This window comes from Quercus robur, chromosome 2 (assembly GCF_932294415.1).
Source record: "Quercus robur chromosome 2, dhQueRobu3.1, whole genome shotgun sequence".
NCBI classification, from domain to species: Eukaryota; Viridiplantae; Streptophyta; class Magnoliopsida; order Fagales; family Fagaceae; genus Quercus; species Quercus robur.
The window spans coordinates 90,972,964-90,989,354 of NC_065535.1; the positions used below are offsets into that span (position 1 = coordinate 90,972,964).

The 16,391-nt window shown below is 38.0% G+C and overlaps 1 protein-coding gene and 1 non-coding gene across 3 annotated transcripts in view; one reads left to right on the forward strand and one right to left on the reverse strand.

The window, feature by feature from the left end:
• The first annotated feature begins 2,463 nt into the window (after positions 1-2,463).
• Positions 2,464-16,391, forward strand: part of LOC126715767 (protein DETOXIFICATION 16-like) — a 34,466-nt gene continuing 20,538 nt past the window's right edge. The window contains exons 1-8 of one of the 2 annotated variants that reach the window (XM_050416546.1): positions 2,485-2,912; positions 4,512-5,056; positions 5,140-5,226; positions 5,324-5,380; positions 5,464-5,702; positions 6,124-6,242; positions 6,406-6,492; positions 6,573-7,027. In XM_050416546.1, coding sequence (XP_050272503.1) covers positions 2,634-2,912; positions 4,512-5,056; positions 5,140-5,226; positions 5,324-5,380; positions 5,464-5,702; positions 6,124-6,242; positions 6,406-6,492; positions 6,573-6,626 — 1,467 coding nt within the window. In that variant the 5' untranslated portion in view covers positions 2,485-2,633 and the 3' untranslated portion in view covers positions 6,627-7,027. Of the gene's footprint in view, positions 2,913-4,511; positions 5,057-5,139; positions 5,227-5,323; positions 5,381-5,463; positions 5,703-6,123; positions 6,243-6,405; positions 6,493-6,572; positions 7,028-16,391 lie in introns of those variants that run through there. The other variant, XM_050416547.1, reaches the window with a different exon arrangement.
• TRNAP-UGG (transfer RNA proline (anticodon UGG)) lies at positions 3,167-3,238 on the reverse strand. Its single transcript has one exon. It is a non-coding gene; the product is annotated as a tRNA-Pro (tRNA).

A 16,391-nucleotide genomic window follows, 5' to 3' on the forward strand; every position in this document is an offset into this window, starting at 1 on the left:
AAAAAAATAAAAAACTCTAAGACCTCTGGTTGTTTGCATGAACTAGCTATAGAACCGGGGAAAAAAATAGTAAAAGGAAAAATTGGGAGAGAACCGGAGAAGGTTTTTCTCAAAATTAATTATTTTGAAAGAGATATAGTGTTTGTTTGTTGTTGTTGCTTTTTTTTTTTTTTTTTTTTTTTTTTTTTTTTTTGTGCGTAAGAGATATACTTCCATGTCCAAGACAAATTTGACAAGGAACTAACCAATTATATATGTTACAATGGTTTTAGTCTTTTAGGACTACCATTTTTTTTTTTAGTTTTGGCGTGGTATATGATGATTATGATTGATTATTTATCACTTTTACAATTTATAGAGACTTACTTTTTTTTTTCTTCACCACTAATAATTATTATTTACATTAGAATTGTGACTTAAAAGTTGTCTTCTTAAATTTTTATCATATGTTAGCACTTGCCAAATTAAATAATTGGAGTTTTTCTTAACAAATTCTTTTTGAGAAACATTTTTTTTTGACATCTGTTCCTATGTAAAACAGTTCGTGAATAAATATTTGTCTTAATAATTAAGAGAAAGTCTATAAACATAAAATATTTGACATTTGTTAATGTGATAGATTATTAATGTTACGTAAAAATGTTATGCAGCTGATATACAAAAATGAATACCTATAAAAACTTTATTAACTCAAAATGTTGTCAAATTTGCTGCTTAGAATAGCAATAGCATTGCTCGATAATTAATTATTGTACCATAGTAACCAATTACCATGGAGTTCAGTGTGTGGCTGTAATTAAGATACGTACCGCCAAGTTTGACTGCAGCTCATCACATGTGGATGGCCACATAATAAAGGTATGAGATTTCAACTTCTTTCCATTTTTCAATGCCTCCACTTGATGAGCTTTTGATTTTCCTTTGCGTCGCCAAGAAAGTTCAACATTGCCATAAATATAATTAGGGTCCGTTTGGATACTATTTATTTTACTAAAAATTAAAAATTGAAAACAATAAAAAAAATATTTAAAAAGTTACTGTTCACACGTTTGGCACTGTTCATAAGCCTAAAATCACTGTTCATCAACAATGAACAGTGACAGACATGCATCTAGGAAAAAAAACAAAAAAAAAAAAACGTAAAAAATGCAAACGCGTTAAACGCAATACCCAAACGCCACCTTAATGAACATCACTATCATAACCAATTAATACTTATTTATTTTTCCATGTATAAATTTTTTTCCTCAAAATTTTGTATTTAAGGGATCAATTAATATTTTAATAAATTCATTAATTATTATTGTTATTGATGTTTCATTAATTAATTTCGCTGATATTCTTTTTGATATATCCTCATTGTATTTATTAAAGATATAAAAATCACCATATTCAATAATTTGTAAATTAATAGCGAATTGAATTATTTTCCCAACATCAACACAATTAATTAACTAGCAATACCATCACGCACTTTTGGCGCGGTGGTCACTTCATAAGTATAAGTGCTTGTAGGGTATGGGGATAAAGGCTGGAGTTCAAATTTTCAGGAGGAAGCTTCATACACACATATACTTAGATTATTGTAGGATAGAAATTTTATCTTATATAAATAAAAAATAAAATAAAAAACCTGCAATTTCTCCTTACATATGTGCTGCTTCTAATTATTGACTCTTTTGACATCATCAAGTTTAGAGGAGAAGAATTTTGTATGATTAAAAATTTTGGGCTGGTCGGCTGGCTGAATGTGGACAAATATTTTTGTTTTATTTAAAGTTGTATTCTTTGAAAGGGCCCATGTCTTTTTATATATACTCTAAGAGAAAAATTAAAAATTTGGGGGCCCCCCCGCCCCCAAGGAGCTAACTAGCTCTGCCCCTGCTACGAGTTAATGGTGGCACACTGGCACCATATACCACAACTTGTGTGATGAGTAGTCCAGATTAACCCACGTGTTGCAATCTAGGATGAAACTTTATCAAATTTTTTTTTTTTTCATCTGATTTTATTTTTTTCTTTTTGAGTGTCCAGAATTTTTTGAACACTTGAGCATTTTCTCAGATTTGTATAGGCTTCTCATTCCACTCACATCAAGTAATTACAAGGAGTGAAATGAGAGTACTACACACAAATATTCTAAAAACTTCCGGTAACAAGATCTTAAAAAAAAATTATAAAAATGTTGTATTATTGTTATTTATCATAATAATATCCTCAAAATTAGTAGGATATTCGATTAGGAAACTTGTATAAAAATAAAATGAATTGGCACAGCTACCTAGGTATGTTGAGCTCATGAAGTGCAAAAAAAAAAACAAAAAGCTTTTAGCTTATCGATTCGTTTGTACTCACATTAATGAACTTTACTACCGCCGATGAATCTTATCAGGATGTAATAATTAACTAATAAGGCAGAGACAGGTATGATTTTGTGATTTGTCAGATAGAGATTAAATAACTCATGAAGTTTATTGGTTTATTACTTTATAAAGCCAACAATAACAACAACAACAGCATGCTTTATTACTTTATAAAGCCATGATGAGAGAGACTGTGTTGTTTCAATTGAGCTTGATACCTTTGACGCTCTTCTCTTGATCAAAATATTCTGTGACAGAGAAAACTAAGAGATGGGTGGGGAAGAGAAGAAAGCTAGTCTTCAACCATTGCTACTTCCAATAGCTGAAGAAAATGGTGTAAAGTCGTGTAGGAAGGAATTCCACAGAGATGAGATTGTGGGGGAGGTGAAGAAGCAGCTGTGTTTAGTAGGGCCATTAGTGTCAGTTAATCTGCTGGTAAATAGTTTACAGGTGATTTCAGTTATGTATGTGGGTCATCTTGGAGAGCTACCACTTTCTGGTGCTTCAATGGCCACTTCCTTTGCTTCTGTCACTGGTTTCAGCTTGTTGGTACGTATCAATATCATCTCAGTACTCTTTATACATCTTTGGAAGTTTTGAGTTATGAAATTTCAGCTAGTTTGGCAGATTCAGCTTTTAAGCTTTTTTTTTTTTTTTTTTTTTTTTTTTTTGAGTTGAGAATCGATTGAACTTTTGAGTTGTGAAGACATGTTTTGCCAATCCATCTCACTGTTTACATACAACAATGACACAGAGCCTAGTCCCAAATTTAATGAAAAAAAAAAAAAAGCACAAAAACAAAAGGGGCGTTCCGAGAATCGAACTCGGGACCTCTTGCACCCAAAGCAAGAATCATACCACTAGACCAAACGCCCTTAGACATACACCATTTGATAAGTAAAGAACGTCTTGTTTGGAATTGGTGTTTTAAGATATGCATTTCTCTTTTAACATCTTTTTTTGAGGTCCACGGACTGAACGTCAATCCAAATCTTATATGAAACAAAAAAGATGTGTAACATGTATCAGTTAAACTAGTTCGTTCCATCTTTTAATCAAATTTTTTTTTTTTTTTTTTTTAACCGCACATCAATCACTCAGCACCAGCTGTTCTACCCTTGGGTTTGAGACAATGAGATTCAACTTCAGCCATTTACTCTAGCTCTTGAAGATCTAATCCAGTTTCATTATTGAAAAAGGGTAGAGCTTGACACAACTTTACTAATTTAATATCTAAGATACCAGATTCTTTGAAATTTTGTTGTAAGGATATAATTTCCTTTTTTGCTTGTTCTATACTTGTTTGATTTATGTATCTTTAGCATTGCCAAACCGTTTCAAATTATAACCATCACTCAAGTCAAATTATGAGTCTTGTAGTGTCTGAGTGATATACTTGAAGATCAAGACAAAGATTCATGAACAACTCAAGGAAAATGTAATTTCTGCTTGCTCAAAAACACTCAGCTGATTGAGCTCACTTAATTGTTAACTGCAAGCTGGATAGTAGTTGATTGATTGAGCCTCAGGGATATAGAATTCTTGATCCAAGCCCTTGATCGACTTATGGCTTGGGATTTTTGCCCTAGACATCTAGAGTATATAAATGAACAGTTAATTCTATCAAAAACAAGTTTTTAGAGAGAGTTTTGCGTTGATATACACCTAGGATTGTTGATCAACTTTGAAGTTGCTGCAACATCTACATAGACATCATGCTGTGGGAATCTTAAATTTGATACTTGAAGTTGCGGACTAGATTGTTCGTGTGAAGAGATCCATAATGAAAGAGTTTAACTGAGTTGAAACTGTGTGGGGTCACGACAGTGAGCTCTACTGATGGTAGCAAACTAGAGTAGGATTAATTATGTTTGTACCACTTCAATTTCACTGGTGGATTGTTTCATTGAGGATTAGCATTAAACCTTTGGAGGGTTTTTCCCGTCAAGGTTTCCCTTCGTAACCATATTGATGTGTAGTTTACTTTTCTACATTTAATTTTAGCAATATTGTGTATGTGAAAGATTAACCAAGTCTGAATATGAAAAGCATAATTGGTCAATTAATTGGTTTGGCTTTATTTAAAATCTGCCAATCGGAGTCTAATTTGGTTAATATGATGATATTAGTTTGTGTTTGGTTCGACAGATTGGAATGGGAAGCGCATTAGACACATTCTGTGGTCAGTCCTATGGTGCAAAACAGTATAGAATGCTTGGTATACACATGCAGAGAGCCATGATTGTTCTTCTACTGGCCTGCATTCCCCTTGCACTTATATGGGCCAATACTGGCCGAATTCTTTTATTTTTGGGACAAGATCCAGAAATTTCAGCTGAAGCTGGACTTTATGCTCGCTTCCTAATACCCTGCATTTTTGGTTATGCACTCCTTCAATGTCATATCAGATTCTTACAAGCCCAAAATAACGTACTTCCAATGATGGTTAGCACAGCGATTACAACGTTATCACACTTACTCATTTGTTGGATTCTTGTATTTAAGTCCGGCCTTGGAAATAAAGGTGCTGCTTTGGCAAATGGCATATCTTATTGGATGAATGCATTGTTATTGATGGCTTATGTTCGAATATCTCCTTCGTGTAAGAGCACATGGACTGGATTTTCAAAGGAGGCCTTTCATGGGATTACTGAGTTTCTAAAACTATCAATTCCCTCAGCTATAATGCTCAGGTAAGTTTCTGATTATAACTCTTATGTCTCTTATAGTACTTGTTTATAAGCACACCTTCCCAATATTACATTTTGTGGAACAGCTTGGAAATCTGGTCTTTTGAAATGATGGTTCTTCTATCTGGTCTTCTCCCTAATCCAAAGCTTGAAACATCAGTGCTGTCAATCAGGTTTGTACTTAAACTGGTTCTACGAACATTGCATGCTAATGAAAAGTGTTTCCAAACATATTTTCACAATTTACTAACCAGCTGTGGTGTTTTTCAGCCTTAACACATGTTCAATGATTTATATGATACCCCTGGGGCTGAGCAGTACAACAAGGTCAATCCGAGCTCAATTAGAATGCTGCATTACCTCAATCTGCATCTTTCTGTACCAATATATCTTTTTTTCTGTTAGTTCAGCATAAGAGTTTCAAATGAGCTGGGTGCTGGGAGACCCCAAGCAGCTCGCCTAGCAGTTCGTGTTGCTCTATCCTTGGTTGCTACAGAGGGTATTCTAGTAGGAACAGCCCTGATATTGGGTCGTAATGTTTGGGGTTACTGTTACAGCCAGGTAGAAGAAGTTTTAAGATATGTGGGAGAAATCTTACTCTTGGTTGCAATATCCCACTTTTTCGATGGTCTTCAATCTGTGCTTTCAGGTCTGCAGCAACCTTTTATTTCTATACTTTGCAATCACTCCAAACATTTAAATGAATTTCATGCATTCGTTGGAGCTACATTTTTTTTTTTTTTTTTCTGAATATTTGTGCAACACCTTGGGATTAACACATTTATAACTAGATAGAATTTGTACATTTGCATCCAAATACTAAATATAGGCTCCCATACTAAGGTACCATAAGTAGATCCACCAATGCATGGTCATAGCTTAAGTACAGGGTATATAGCTAAATACAAGACATCCATTGAAATAGTTTTTTCAAATGTATTCTCTTGCTAAAATCCTATTTCTGTTTACAGTCATACGGGTAAGCTGACACTTAGACCATCATTAGGAGAAAATTAATGTTAAACGCAACTGATTTTTCCTCTAGTTATGATTTTGATTGAAAATTTCAGGCGCTGCTAGAGGATGTGGATGGCAAAAGATTGGGGCCTTTGTTAATCTAGGAGCTTATTATCTTGCGGGAATTCCCGTAGCTATATTGTTAGCTTTTGTCTTCCATATTGGTGGAAAGGTGACTTCATATCTTTCCATTTCTTTGCCTCTTCCTATTTTCGGTTAATCTTTACACATTCTTTCCCTGACACACACACACACACACAAAAAAAAAAAAAAAGAAAAAAAAGAAAGGGAGAAACATTAAGCATATGAATGTGTATTTTGAATCTAATCCACAGGGACTCTGGATGGGAATTATAGTGGCACTGATCGTGCAAGCATTATGCCTTTGGATAATTACTCTATGCACCAACTGGGAGAATGAAGTAATGCACTTTGACATAAAAAGTTATATATATCATCATCTGCCAATTTCAGCTGATGGTTCATTTTCTTTGTTTTGTAGGTGAAGAAAGCTGCTGAGAGAGTAAAAAATAGTTCTGGAGATGCATTACCATAAACTCTCACCAAAAACAATAGAAAACGGCTGCAGACACAAATTAGAAGATAATAAAGGAGTTTCATATACTGGAAAACTTTCAAATTCCAGTATTTGGAAGAACATGATGCCAAGTTAGAAACTTCAAGCAAACGTACACAAGACCGATGTGGCTTTGTTATGTCCATTTTTGTAGCTCTATCTGAAGAAATTTATGCCAATTTAGTGATATAGAGTGCCACACTTTAACAAAGCATAAACCTTAAGTAGTTGAACTACCTCAAATCTAAAGTACTTGCAAGAAGTAAGAGGAGGAATTCATTCACTCCATTCTTTCTCATCAACTGTTCCAAGTAGTTTGGTGAACTTTTGTACTGAAATGGTATTTTAAATTGAAACATGATGAAATGTATTGTGATGAAGTTGATTGTAGCAATAATGGTTGTGGAGATACCGCACGGCATGATGTGGTAACAGGTGATTGGTCATAATTATGTGGTGGAGCAGAGGTAGAATTTATGGTAATGGAGGGAAGGGGTTGTTTCATGTTTTAGGGATGAAAACGCAATAAATTTCATAACTCATTGTTCAAAAATCAGAGAATTAAGTGATGGAAACAAAAACTGGAAACAGAGTTATGAAAATCCAAATTGACTTCTCAACTATGGGTCCCACCATTTTTGAGTTAAGAGTTATGGAAATCAAAAATCTGAACAATCCTTTAGTTTGTTTGTACTGTGCATGCTCTGTTTCAGCAATTCAGTTTGAAAGAAAAAAAAAATAGTTGGCTCGACTTTCCTTTTATCACAGTAACGTTTGAAAGTATATATTTATAATTATTTCTTAAACATGGCTGGTTTTGAGGTTTCAATTTGTTTGAATTTTGTTGAACACAAATGCCAAATAAAATTGTTGTGAAATTTGTTGTGGCTCAAACCAAAATGAACCTTCTACGGTGATTTCTGAAGTGAAGTTAGTAGGAGGAAATACTAAGGAATGGTGGGTGGACACTGGGGCTACTCACCATGTATGTTCAGAAAAAAAAAATGTTTTCTACATATAATCCTGTGGATAATGGAGGAAAAAATTTCATGTGAAATTCCTCAACCTCTAAAATTGAAGGAGTTGGAAAGGTTGTGCTCAAAATGACCACTGGTAGGTTTCTTACTTTGAAAGATGTACTGCATGTGCTAGAAATTCAAAAGAATCTTGTATCTGACTCATTGTTGAGTATGAATGGTTTCAAGTTGGTCTTTGAATCTGATAAATTTTCACTTTTTAAGAGTAGAATGTATGTGGGCAAAGGATATTTCAACAATGACTTGTTTAAGATGAATGTAATGACTGCTTTTCCTACTTTTGATAATAATAAGGGTACATCTACTGTTTACATGCTTGAGTCATCTAATGTATGGCATCGTAGATTGGGTCATGTAAATTATCATACTTTACATAGATTAATCAATTTAAATTTACATGCCTTAGTTGACATACTTGAATTGTCAAAAATTTGAAATGCATAAGAGTCTGTTATGAGTGCTTATTAAGTAAGCAATGATGAGACATTAGAGATGTACATTCATTATAAGAATGAAGTTGAGAAATAATTCAATGAATGCAATAAGTTCTTGATTACCATAGAACTTGTGGGGGGAAGCTATTATTTCCACTTTATTTTTTCATTGAAATTCCTTAAAAGAAAACCACTAAGCCACCTTGTGAATTATGAAAAGAGTGATCATCTTTCTATAAATTCTTTAAATGTGGGGGTGTTTGATAAAGGTGGTGGTTCTTATTCCTAAAGGATAAAGAACCATTGATTGTGTTTTAATTGGTTATGGTCATAATAGTAGTACATAGTGCTTTCTAATTTATGAATCTATTATTTTTATATGCATGATAATTAATTAGAATATATTTTAAGTGTTAAACTTTCTTAAAGAAATTTTGAGTCTACGTTTAGTATCTCTCATAATCAAGAGTTGATGGAAGAGAGATTGAGCCTAAACGTAGTAAAAGGACAAACGTCATGGTTGTTTGGTCCAAATTTTCTAATTTATATATTAGAAAATGAACTTAAAGTTTCAAAGAAACAAAATCCTAAGGTGCCTTCTTGAAAAAGAGATTGTCAATAGTGCAATAAATCCATCTTTAAAATCTATGCATAGAAATTGGTGTAGAAGGCTATAAAGAAAAAAAAAAGATATGAGTTTTCTTGATACACAATAAACCAAAGGGGTTTATGGTTCTTGTACAAGGAAACAATGTGTGTAGGCTTGTTAAATCTTTGTATGGATTGAAGCAAGTTTCAATGCAACTAATCGCAAACCCATGCGTTGCGCGTGATAATTTTTTTTGTGGTGATCTCATTAAATTTATTGTTTTGCAATTTGGACTAATTTAATAAAGAGTAATATATTTCATAATCATGTGTTAATTTATTATAGGAACAATTAAAAATGTAATAAATATATATATATATATATATATATATAAAATTTATGTCGTACCAAAATGAAAACAATAAAAAATTTTATAGGAATTCAATAGGCAAGTTAGTGAAAATATTCATTTTTTAATAAAATTTATTTATAATTGTATGGACAAAGTTTGGAGCCCAAGCCCGAACTGTATGGAATCTTGGTCCAAAAGGCCCAATACAATGAATTTTGTAGAGTATGGGACAAAGAACTATGTTTAGGTGAGTTGAGCAACGGCTTGCATGGGGTTAAGAAACAATCAGACAAGAATAAAAGTTATTATGATCAAAGGACCTTCCGTTCGAGGAGGCTGGAATTTTACTTATAAACATAGATCACCACATTAGGGTTCTTTCACATGCTACAGTATTCTCTTCTTCTTTTTTGTTACCGCCTCTTTTTGGGGGTTTTTCTACATTATATAGGCTCTTCCTAATCATCTGGACCTTACATTTGTTGATCACCTAGACCCCCACTTGAGCACCCATCCCATCAGATACCCCTTTCAGTCTTTTGTGAGTTACGGCAGCCAAGGCAACACTGTTCAAGGGTCTTTTCCACATTAATGCGGTCAGAAAAGTAGCAGCAATGCATTTAATGTGGTGGTGGCAGCTTTTTCTTAGATATTTTGAATTTTTTTCTCTTTCACGTGTTCAGGGAGTGTACTTCAACTGCTTGAATATACACTTAGTCTGGGTCTGCCGTGTCCGAGGATAAATTCCTCCTCAGACTTTCTTCTTTTTGTCTCCCAATGATGTGGCTTGTAAAGTAGATCACCTAAGTCATGTCTCTCTCCTCGGACTTGTTATTGTTTTCGAACAATGCCCAAGACCCAATACATTATTTTAGGTCATAGTCCCCACAATAGCCCCTCAAAACTTCGGTTCTTCTTTCCATCCGAGGAGAAAAGCGGGGTTTTGAATTTTTAAGAGATAAGATTGATTAATTTTTAGTTCACACGTGCGGGAGTGGTTGCTTCTGACGCGTTGTAGATTACGAGGCACTATTAATTGCTCCAGGCAGTTTTGTGTTCCCCACATCCAACGGCGAAGCATAGATCCAACGACTAGCATTCCTCCTAGAATTTTGAGTGGGAGCAACCTTTCCCCTCCACTCCTGCTATATTAAGCCTTGAAAAAGCTCTTTTTGCCTTTCTTTTTTACGAACATCCAAGAATTTTAGAGAACTTCAGCGCCCAGTCTTCATAAAACGTACCAGACCTTTGAGTTTCCGTAGTCATTCCTGGAAGAAGTTTTTCCTTGAGAAGATCTCTGCAGAGGTTATTGTACGGATACCCGTAAGTTCTCATTCTTTTACATTACCCCATTTTCATCTCAGCATTCCTCCTTGGCTCTTCAGTTCATCTAGATAGGTAAATTCAAGCGTTTAGTAGATACACCAGCCGCCATGGAGGCTTTTAGAGCTAGGTACCGTATTCCACAAGGGGTGGTTTTGGAGTATTGTCCCTCGGACCGAGTATTGACCGATAGAGATGTGGGTGAAGTCGTCATTCCTATGATTGCTTTCACAGAGGGAGGAATGACGCTTTCCATGCGTAGGATTACTCAGGATTATTTGCTTAACCATAGGTTGACACCTTATCAGTGCGCCTCCAACCTATTTAGGGTCTTGGATAGCATAGATGCCCTGAACGAGCAAATGGGCTTAGGTCTCACATGGCACGACGTGGTTCACATGTACGAGTGCTACCATCTTGCCAAAGCGGGGTAATACCTTGAATCTTGGTTCAAGGTCATTAGGCTAATCTCCTGTCTTCCTAAGTCCAACAAAGGTACAAAGGATGACTACCTGATTGTCTCGGGGGAATGGAGTAACGGTCTTCATTGTCCAACTCGGGCAAGAGATCTAGGTGCGATACCTCTAGGATCAATCCCTTGGGAAGGGGATTTAACCCTTTAGTTTTATTCCTTTTGCTTGGAAATTCTTTTTTTTTTTATTATAGAAAATATCTTTTTAACGATCTGACTACAATTCCCTTCTTGGCTGTTTTGCAGATAGGGCCCACGTTGCTCCTCGGCTCAGCCATACAAATGTTCAAGCCCTTAACTATTTTTTGAGGTCAAAGATCTTTGTTCACAAGGACGGACAATTGCATGCCGCCCACTTGATCTTGAGTTACGAGCCCTTGTCCCGTGCTTTTTTGGACATCGGCCAATCAATAAGAGCTGGTAGTACGAGGTTATCTCAGATTGACGTGTCGAAGTCGGGATTCTTGGCTCAAAGGGACCTTCCACTGGTTACCTTGTCCATTCTTCAGAATTCTCAACTAGCTACACAGCTACCTCCACAAGACAATCTCGGAGCAGCAGTATTTGTTGAAGAGGACACTAAGTCATCTCGTCTTTCACTAGAGGAGGAGATAGATGAGTTCTATTTTAAGAAGGATAACCCAAAAGCTCCCCTAATTGAACTCTCGAACACCGAGGGCGGGCCGGATAGAAACTCTACAATTTGCATTCCTCCTCTTGTTATTGCCTGCTCGGACGATTCCTCTGACGAAGAGGTGGACAACATGGCCTCAAACAAAGGCAATAAAAGTTTGCAGGAGCTTATGGCTGCTTGGGGTAAAAGGCAAACCTCGAAGGCGCCCACTAAGTCCCAGACTCCCTCCAACCTTCCTCCTGCTCCTCCACAGGTCCCTGTTGACCTCGGCCTGAAAGTCAATCCGGACTTGAAGAAGAAAAGGCTGGTTGAGTCCCTTGAGGAAGGTAAGGTGGGTCCTTACTAGGGCGCGAAACAACAAAAAGTGACCCGAGTGCCTCGGGACAAAAGGGCTTTATCGGTGGAAAGCCAAGATGAGCTGGAAAGGGCTGAAGTGCACGTGCCACCGCGTACTTAGAGCCCTCGGCTCGAGGTGGATGGAGCACCAATTCCTTACAATGCCTCAATCCAGGAGTATCAGAGGGGCCGAGCAGGGTACATTGTTGAAGTCCTGGAGCAACCCATGTTCCTTCCTAAGGACATGGACGCTTACAGGCGCTTTTCGCAGAATGAACTCTTCCTGTCCCTGAAGAGGGACCTTACGATGGTAAGGCGACTTATCCTCTTACAGGCATAATTATTGAGTCATACTATATTCTAACTCATGTCATTTTGTGATTTTTGGACAGATTACTCAGCAGGTCTTTGTGGCTGAGGAATGGTGTCGCGACGCTCGCAAGATGGCCGACACTGAAGCCATCTCTTGTGTCGAGGTAGAGAAGACACTAGGGGCCTTCAAGCAGGAGCAGCATGAACTGGTGGAGAAGTTCAAGGAGGCGGAGTCAGGCTGTAAGAATGCTGAGGCTGGCCTGAAAAATGCTGAGAAACAAGCTGAGAACCAACGCCAGCTGCTACACGTGACTGAGATCAACCTTGCCACCGAGAGGCAAGCCGTTTTAGATCTCAAAGCCACGTTGTAGAAAGCTAAGGAAGAGGTCCAGCTAGCCAAGGAAGCAACCAAGGTGGAGAAGAGGGCTGCTTATCAGCTTGGAGTGGAGGAGACGGAAGTAAAGCTTACCGAGGAACTGTTAGAAGTATGTAGAGACTACTGCAGCATTACATGGGATAAGGCTCTCAATGCTACAAGTGTCCCTGTAGATTCTGCTTGGAGGCTGCCCGAAAACGTCTTCTATCCTCTAGAGATCCGGGAGGTCCCTGTTGATGCCCCTAAAACTTTTGAGCAACCTGCGGCTATCCCTGATGCCATCCCAATAGCCGAAATCACTAAGGGCTCTAAACAGGTCATCGTCCAAAGTGAGGATGCTGAGGGGGAGAAGGGCAAAGGGAAAAAACCCTCCCCCAAATCCAAGGATCCCTCTAAGGAGATAGTTACTGAGGTTGAGGGTTATGGGGTTGACCTAAAAGCCAAGGATGTTTCTCCTCCTCAACCAGAGCAAAAAGAAGATCCCCCTGCTGAGGCTTAGCACCTAGGGTTTTTCTCTTTCTTCTTTTTGTATCATTTTGAAGAGGAGTTGTATTATATTTTGGTTTTCAAAGGCTTCTCATCCAATAGTATTGTATTATCTCTGTTTCTTAATATAAATGCTCTTTCTCTCATTCTTTGTTCTTCTGCTTGATGTTGATTGGATTTTATTGCATTGTTTCGAGTCAATGTGACTATGCCTTTAGTTGAAGTTTACAACAACGTTTTGCCAATATAACCAAGTGTTAAAAGTAAGATTGTGCAATGAATTTTAGGCAGTGAAGGCTGTCGTGCAGGACTTAGGTTCTGTTTAAAATTTGGGTAGACGCCATAAGTTATTAATTTCTCCTAAGTCTGTGGTTCGAGGAGCCATGCAGGACTTAGGTTCTGTTTAAAACTTGGATAGATGCCATAAGTTATTAATTTCCCTTAAGTCTATGGTCCGATGAGTCATGCAGGACTTAGGTTCTGTTTAAAACTTGGATAGTAATGAGCCGGAAGACGCGCAGTTATCATGAAATATAGTGTAGGCAAAACCTCTTTTATTAATAATAATACCTTCTTAAGTTATTTACATTCCATGGGCAGGGTATAGCTCTCTCATCTAAGTCTTTTAAATAATATGCACCTATTCCTGCTACTGAAGTGATTCGGTACGGGCCTTCCTAGTTGGGTCCCAGGTTTCCCCAGGATGGGTTCTTGGCATTACCCAAAATTTTTCTTAGCACTAGATCTCCTAGCCTTAGTGGCTGTAGTTTTACATTGGCATCATACCCTTACTTGAGTTTCTGGTGGTAATAGGCTAATTGGATTATTGCCTTTTCTTATTTCTCCTCGATTAAATCTAAACTTTTTTCTAGCAGTTCGTCATTGTTGCTTGGGGTAAAGGTGCCTGTTTTCAACGTTGGAAAGCTAGTCTCTAGGGGGAGTATAGCTTTGGCCCCATAAGTCATAGAAAAAAAAGTCTCTCCTGTTAATCGTCGTGGCGTAGTTTGATAGGTCCATAGGACGTGTGGCAATTCTTCCACCCATCTTCTCTTTGCATCATCCAATCTCTTCTTTAACCCATTAACTATGACCTTATTTATAGCCTCGGCTTGCCCTTTTCCTTGAGGATAGGCCGGAGTGGAATATCGGTTTGAAATTCCCAAGTCATAGCAGTATCTCCTAAAGGTCTTGCTATCAAATTGAAGGCCATTGTCCGAGATGAGGGTATGAGGAATTCCAAAGCATGTAATGATGTTCCTCCAGATGAATTTCTTTGCATCCACGTCCCTGATGTTGGCCAGGGGCTCAGCTTCGATCCATTTAGTGAAGTAGTCTGTGCCGACCATCAAGTATCTCTTGTTTCCTGCTACTTTTGGGAAAAGGCCCACAATATCCAGACCCTATTGAGCGAACGGCCAAGGACTGGAGAAAGGATTAAGGACCTCTCCCAGTTGGTGGATATTTAGGGCAAACCTCTTGCACTGGTCGCATTTCTTGAAATATTCTTGGGTTTCTTTCTGCATGCTCGGCCACCAGTACCCCTGAGTGTGGGCTCTGTGTGCCAGCGATCTTCCTCCTGTGTGACTCTCGCAAATTCCCTCATGCAATTCTTCGAGCAACAGCTCTGATGCTTCGGGGTGCATGTATAATAGATATGGCCCGGAATAGGAGCGCTTGTACAGCTTGTGATCCTTTGATAGCCAGAACTAAGGAGCTTTTCTTTGTACTTTCTCAGCTTCCGATTTCTCTTCAGGCAGTACATCATCCTTGAGAAAACTCACTATGGGGTCCATTCAGCTCGGACTCACTCTAACTTGATGGATTAGAAATGTGTTCTTTTTGATTACATCTGCCTTGTACAAATCCTCAACAAGGATGATTCGAGGTAAACCCTGCTCTGAGGACGTGGCAAGAGTGGCTAATGAATCTGCATGTGTGTTCCCACTTCTAGAGATGTGTGTCAAGTTGAAGAATTCAAAATCCGACTGCAAGCGCTTGACCTAACCGAGGTATTCCTATATTCTTGCATCCCTAACTTCCAATTCGCCCCTCACCTGGCCTACAACCATTCTGAAATCCGAGAACACTTCTAATGCCTTTCCCCCTATTTTTTGCACCATGGCTATTCCTTGCAATAAAACTTCATACTTGGCTTTGTTGTTTGTAGCCAAGAACCCTAGTCTCAATGATTTTTTTACGGTAATCTTCTTAGGGGATATTAGAACCAGCCCTACCCCAGATCCCCTTTGTTGCCGCTCCATCAACATACACTTTCCACCGTGAGGCTCCTTGTGCAAAGATTGTGCCAACCGATTTTCCATCCATGTTTTCCTCCTTTGCTACTACTTCTATTGGGGGTTCAGTAAATTCGGCTATTAAATTAGTGAGAACTTGGCCCTTAATGGAGGTCTGAGGCATGTATTTAATATCCAAAGCCCCTAGGAGCGTGCTCCACGTGGCAATTCTTCCTGTGTAATTAGCACTCCGGAGTACCGACTTGAGGGGAAGTTGAGTTAGAACAACGACCCTGTGGGCCTGGAAGTAGTGGGGGAGTTTCCGTGTAGCATGCACTACTGCCAGAATTGCCTTCTCCAATGGTAAGTAACGCACATTGGCCTCATGTAACGATTTACTCACATAGTAAATTGGCCATTATATGCCGTCGTCAACCCGTATTAATACCAAGCTTACAGCGTGAGGAGCCATTGCGATGTAGGTGAATAGAACTTCGTCAGCCTCAAAACTAGACATGATGGATGGCCGTGACAGGTACTCTTTAAGTTGCTGAAAGGTTAAGGCACAATTCTCGGACCATTCAAATCCTTCCCACTTGTTCATCAGGAGGTAGAAAGGACAGCATCGATCCGCAGATCGGGAAATAAACCAATTCAATGCCGCAATCATTCCAGTGAGTTTTTGGACTTCTTTTAGGTTCCGAGGAGCTTGTAAATTATGATTTGATTTGATTTGATCTGGCCTCACCTCAATTCCCCTGTGAGTTACCATATAGCCCAAAAATTTGTCGGATCCGACACCGAATGAGCACTTAAAGGCATTGAGACGCAATTTGTGTTTTCTTAAAATGCCAAAAATGACTTCGAGATCTTTCACATGCTCGAATACCACTTTACTTTTCACTTCCATGTCGTCTATGTAGACTTCAATACTCTTGCCTAGTTGCGGTTCAAACATTATGGTCATCATCTTTTGGTAGGTAGACCCCGCATTCTTTAAACCGAAAGACATTTTTTCTTGATCTCCCGGGGCTAATAGTATTTGATGATAATCCTGGAAGGTATCCAAGAAGCTCATTCGAGGGTAGCCTACAGTTGTGTCTACCAACCGGTCTATCCGAGACATTGGGAACGGGTCTTTTGGGCATGCCTTGTTCAA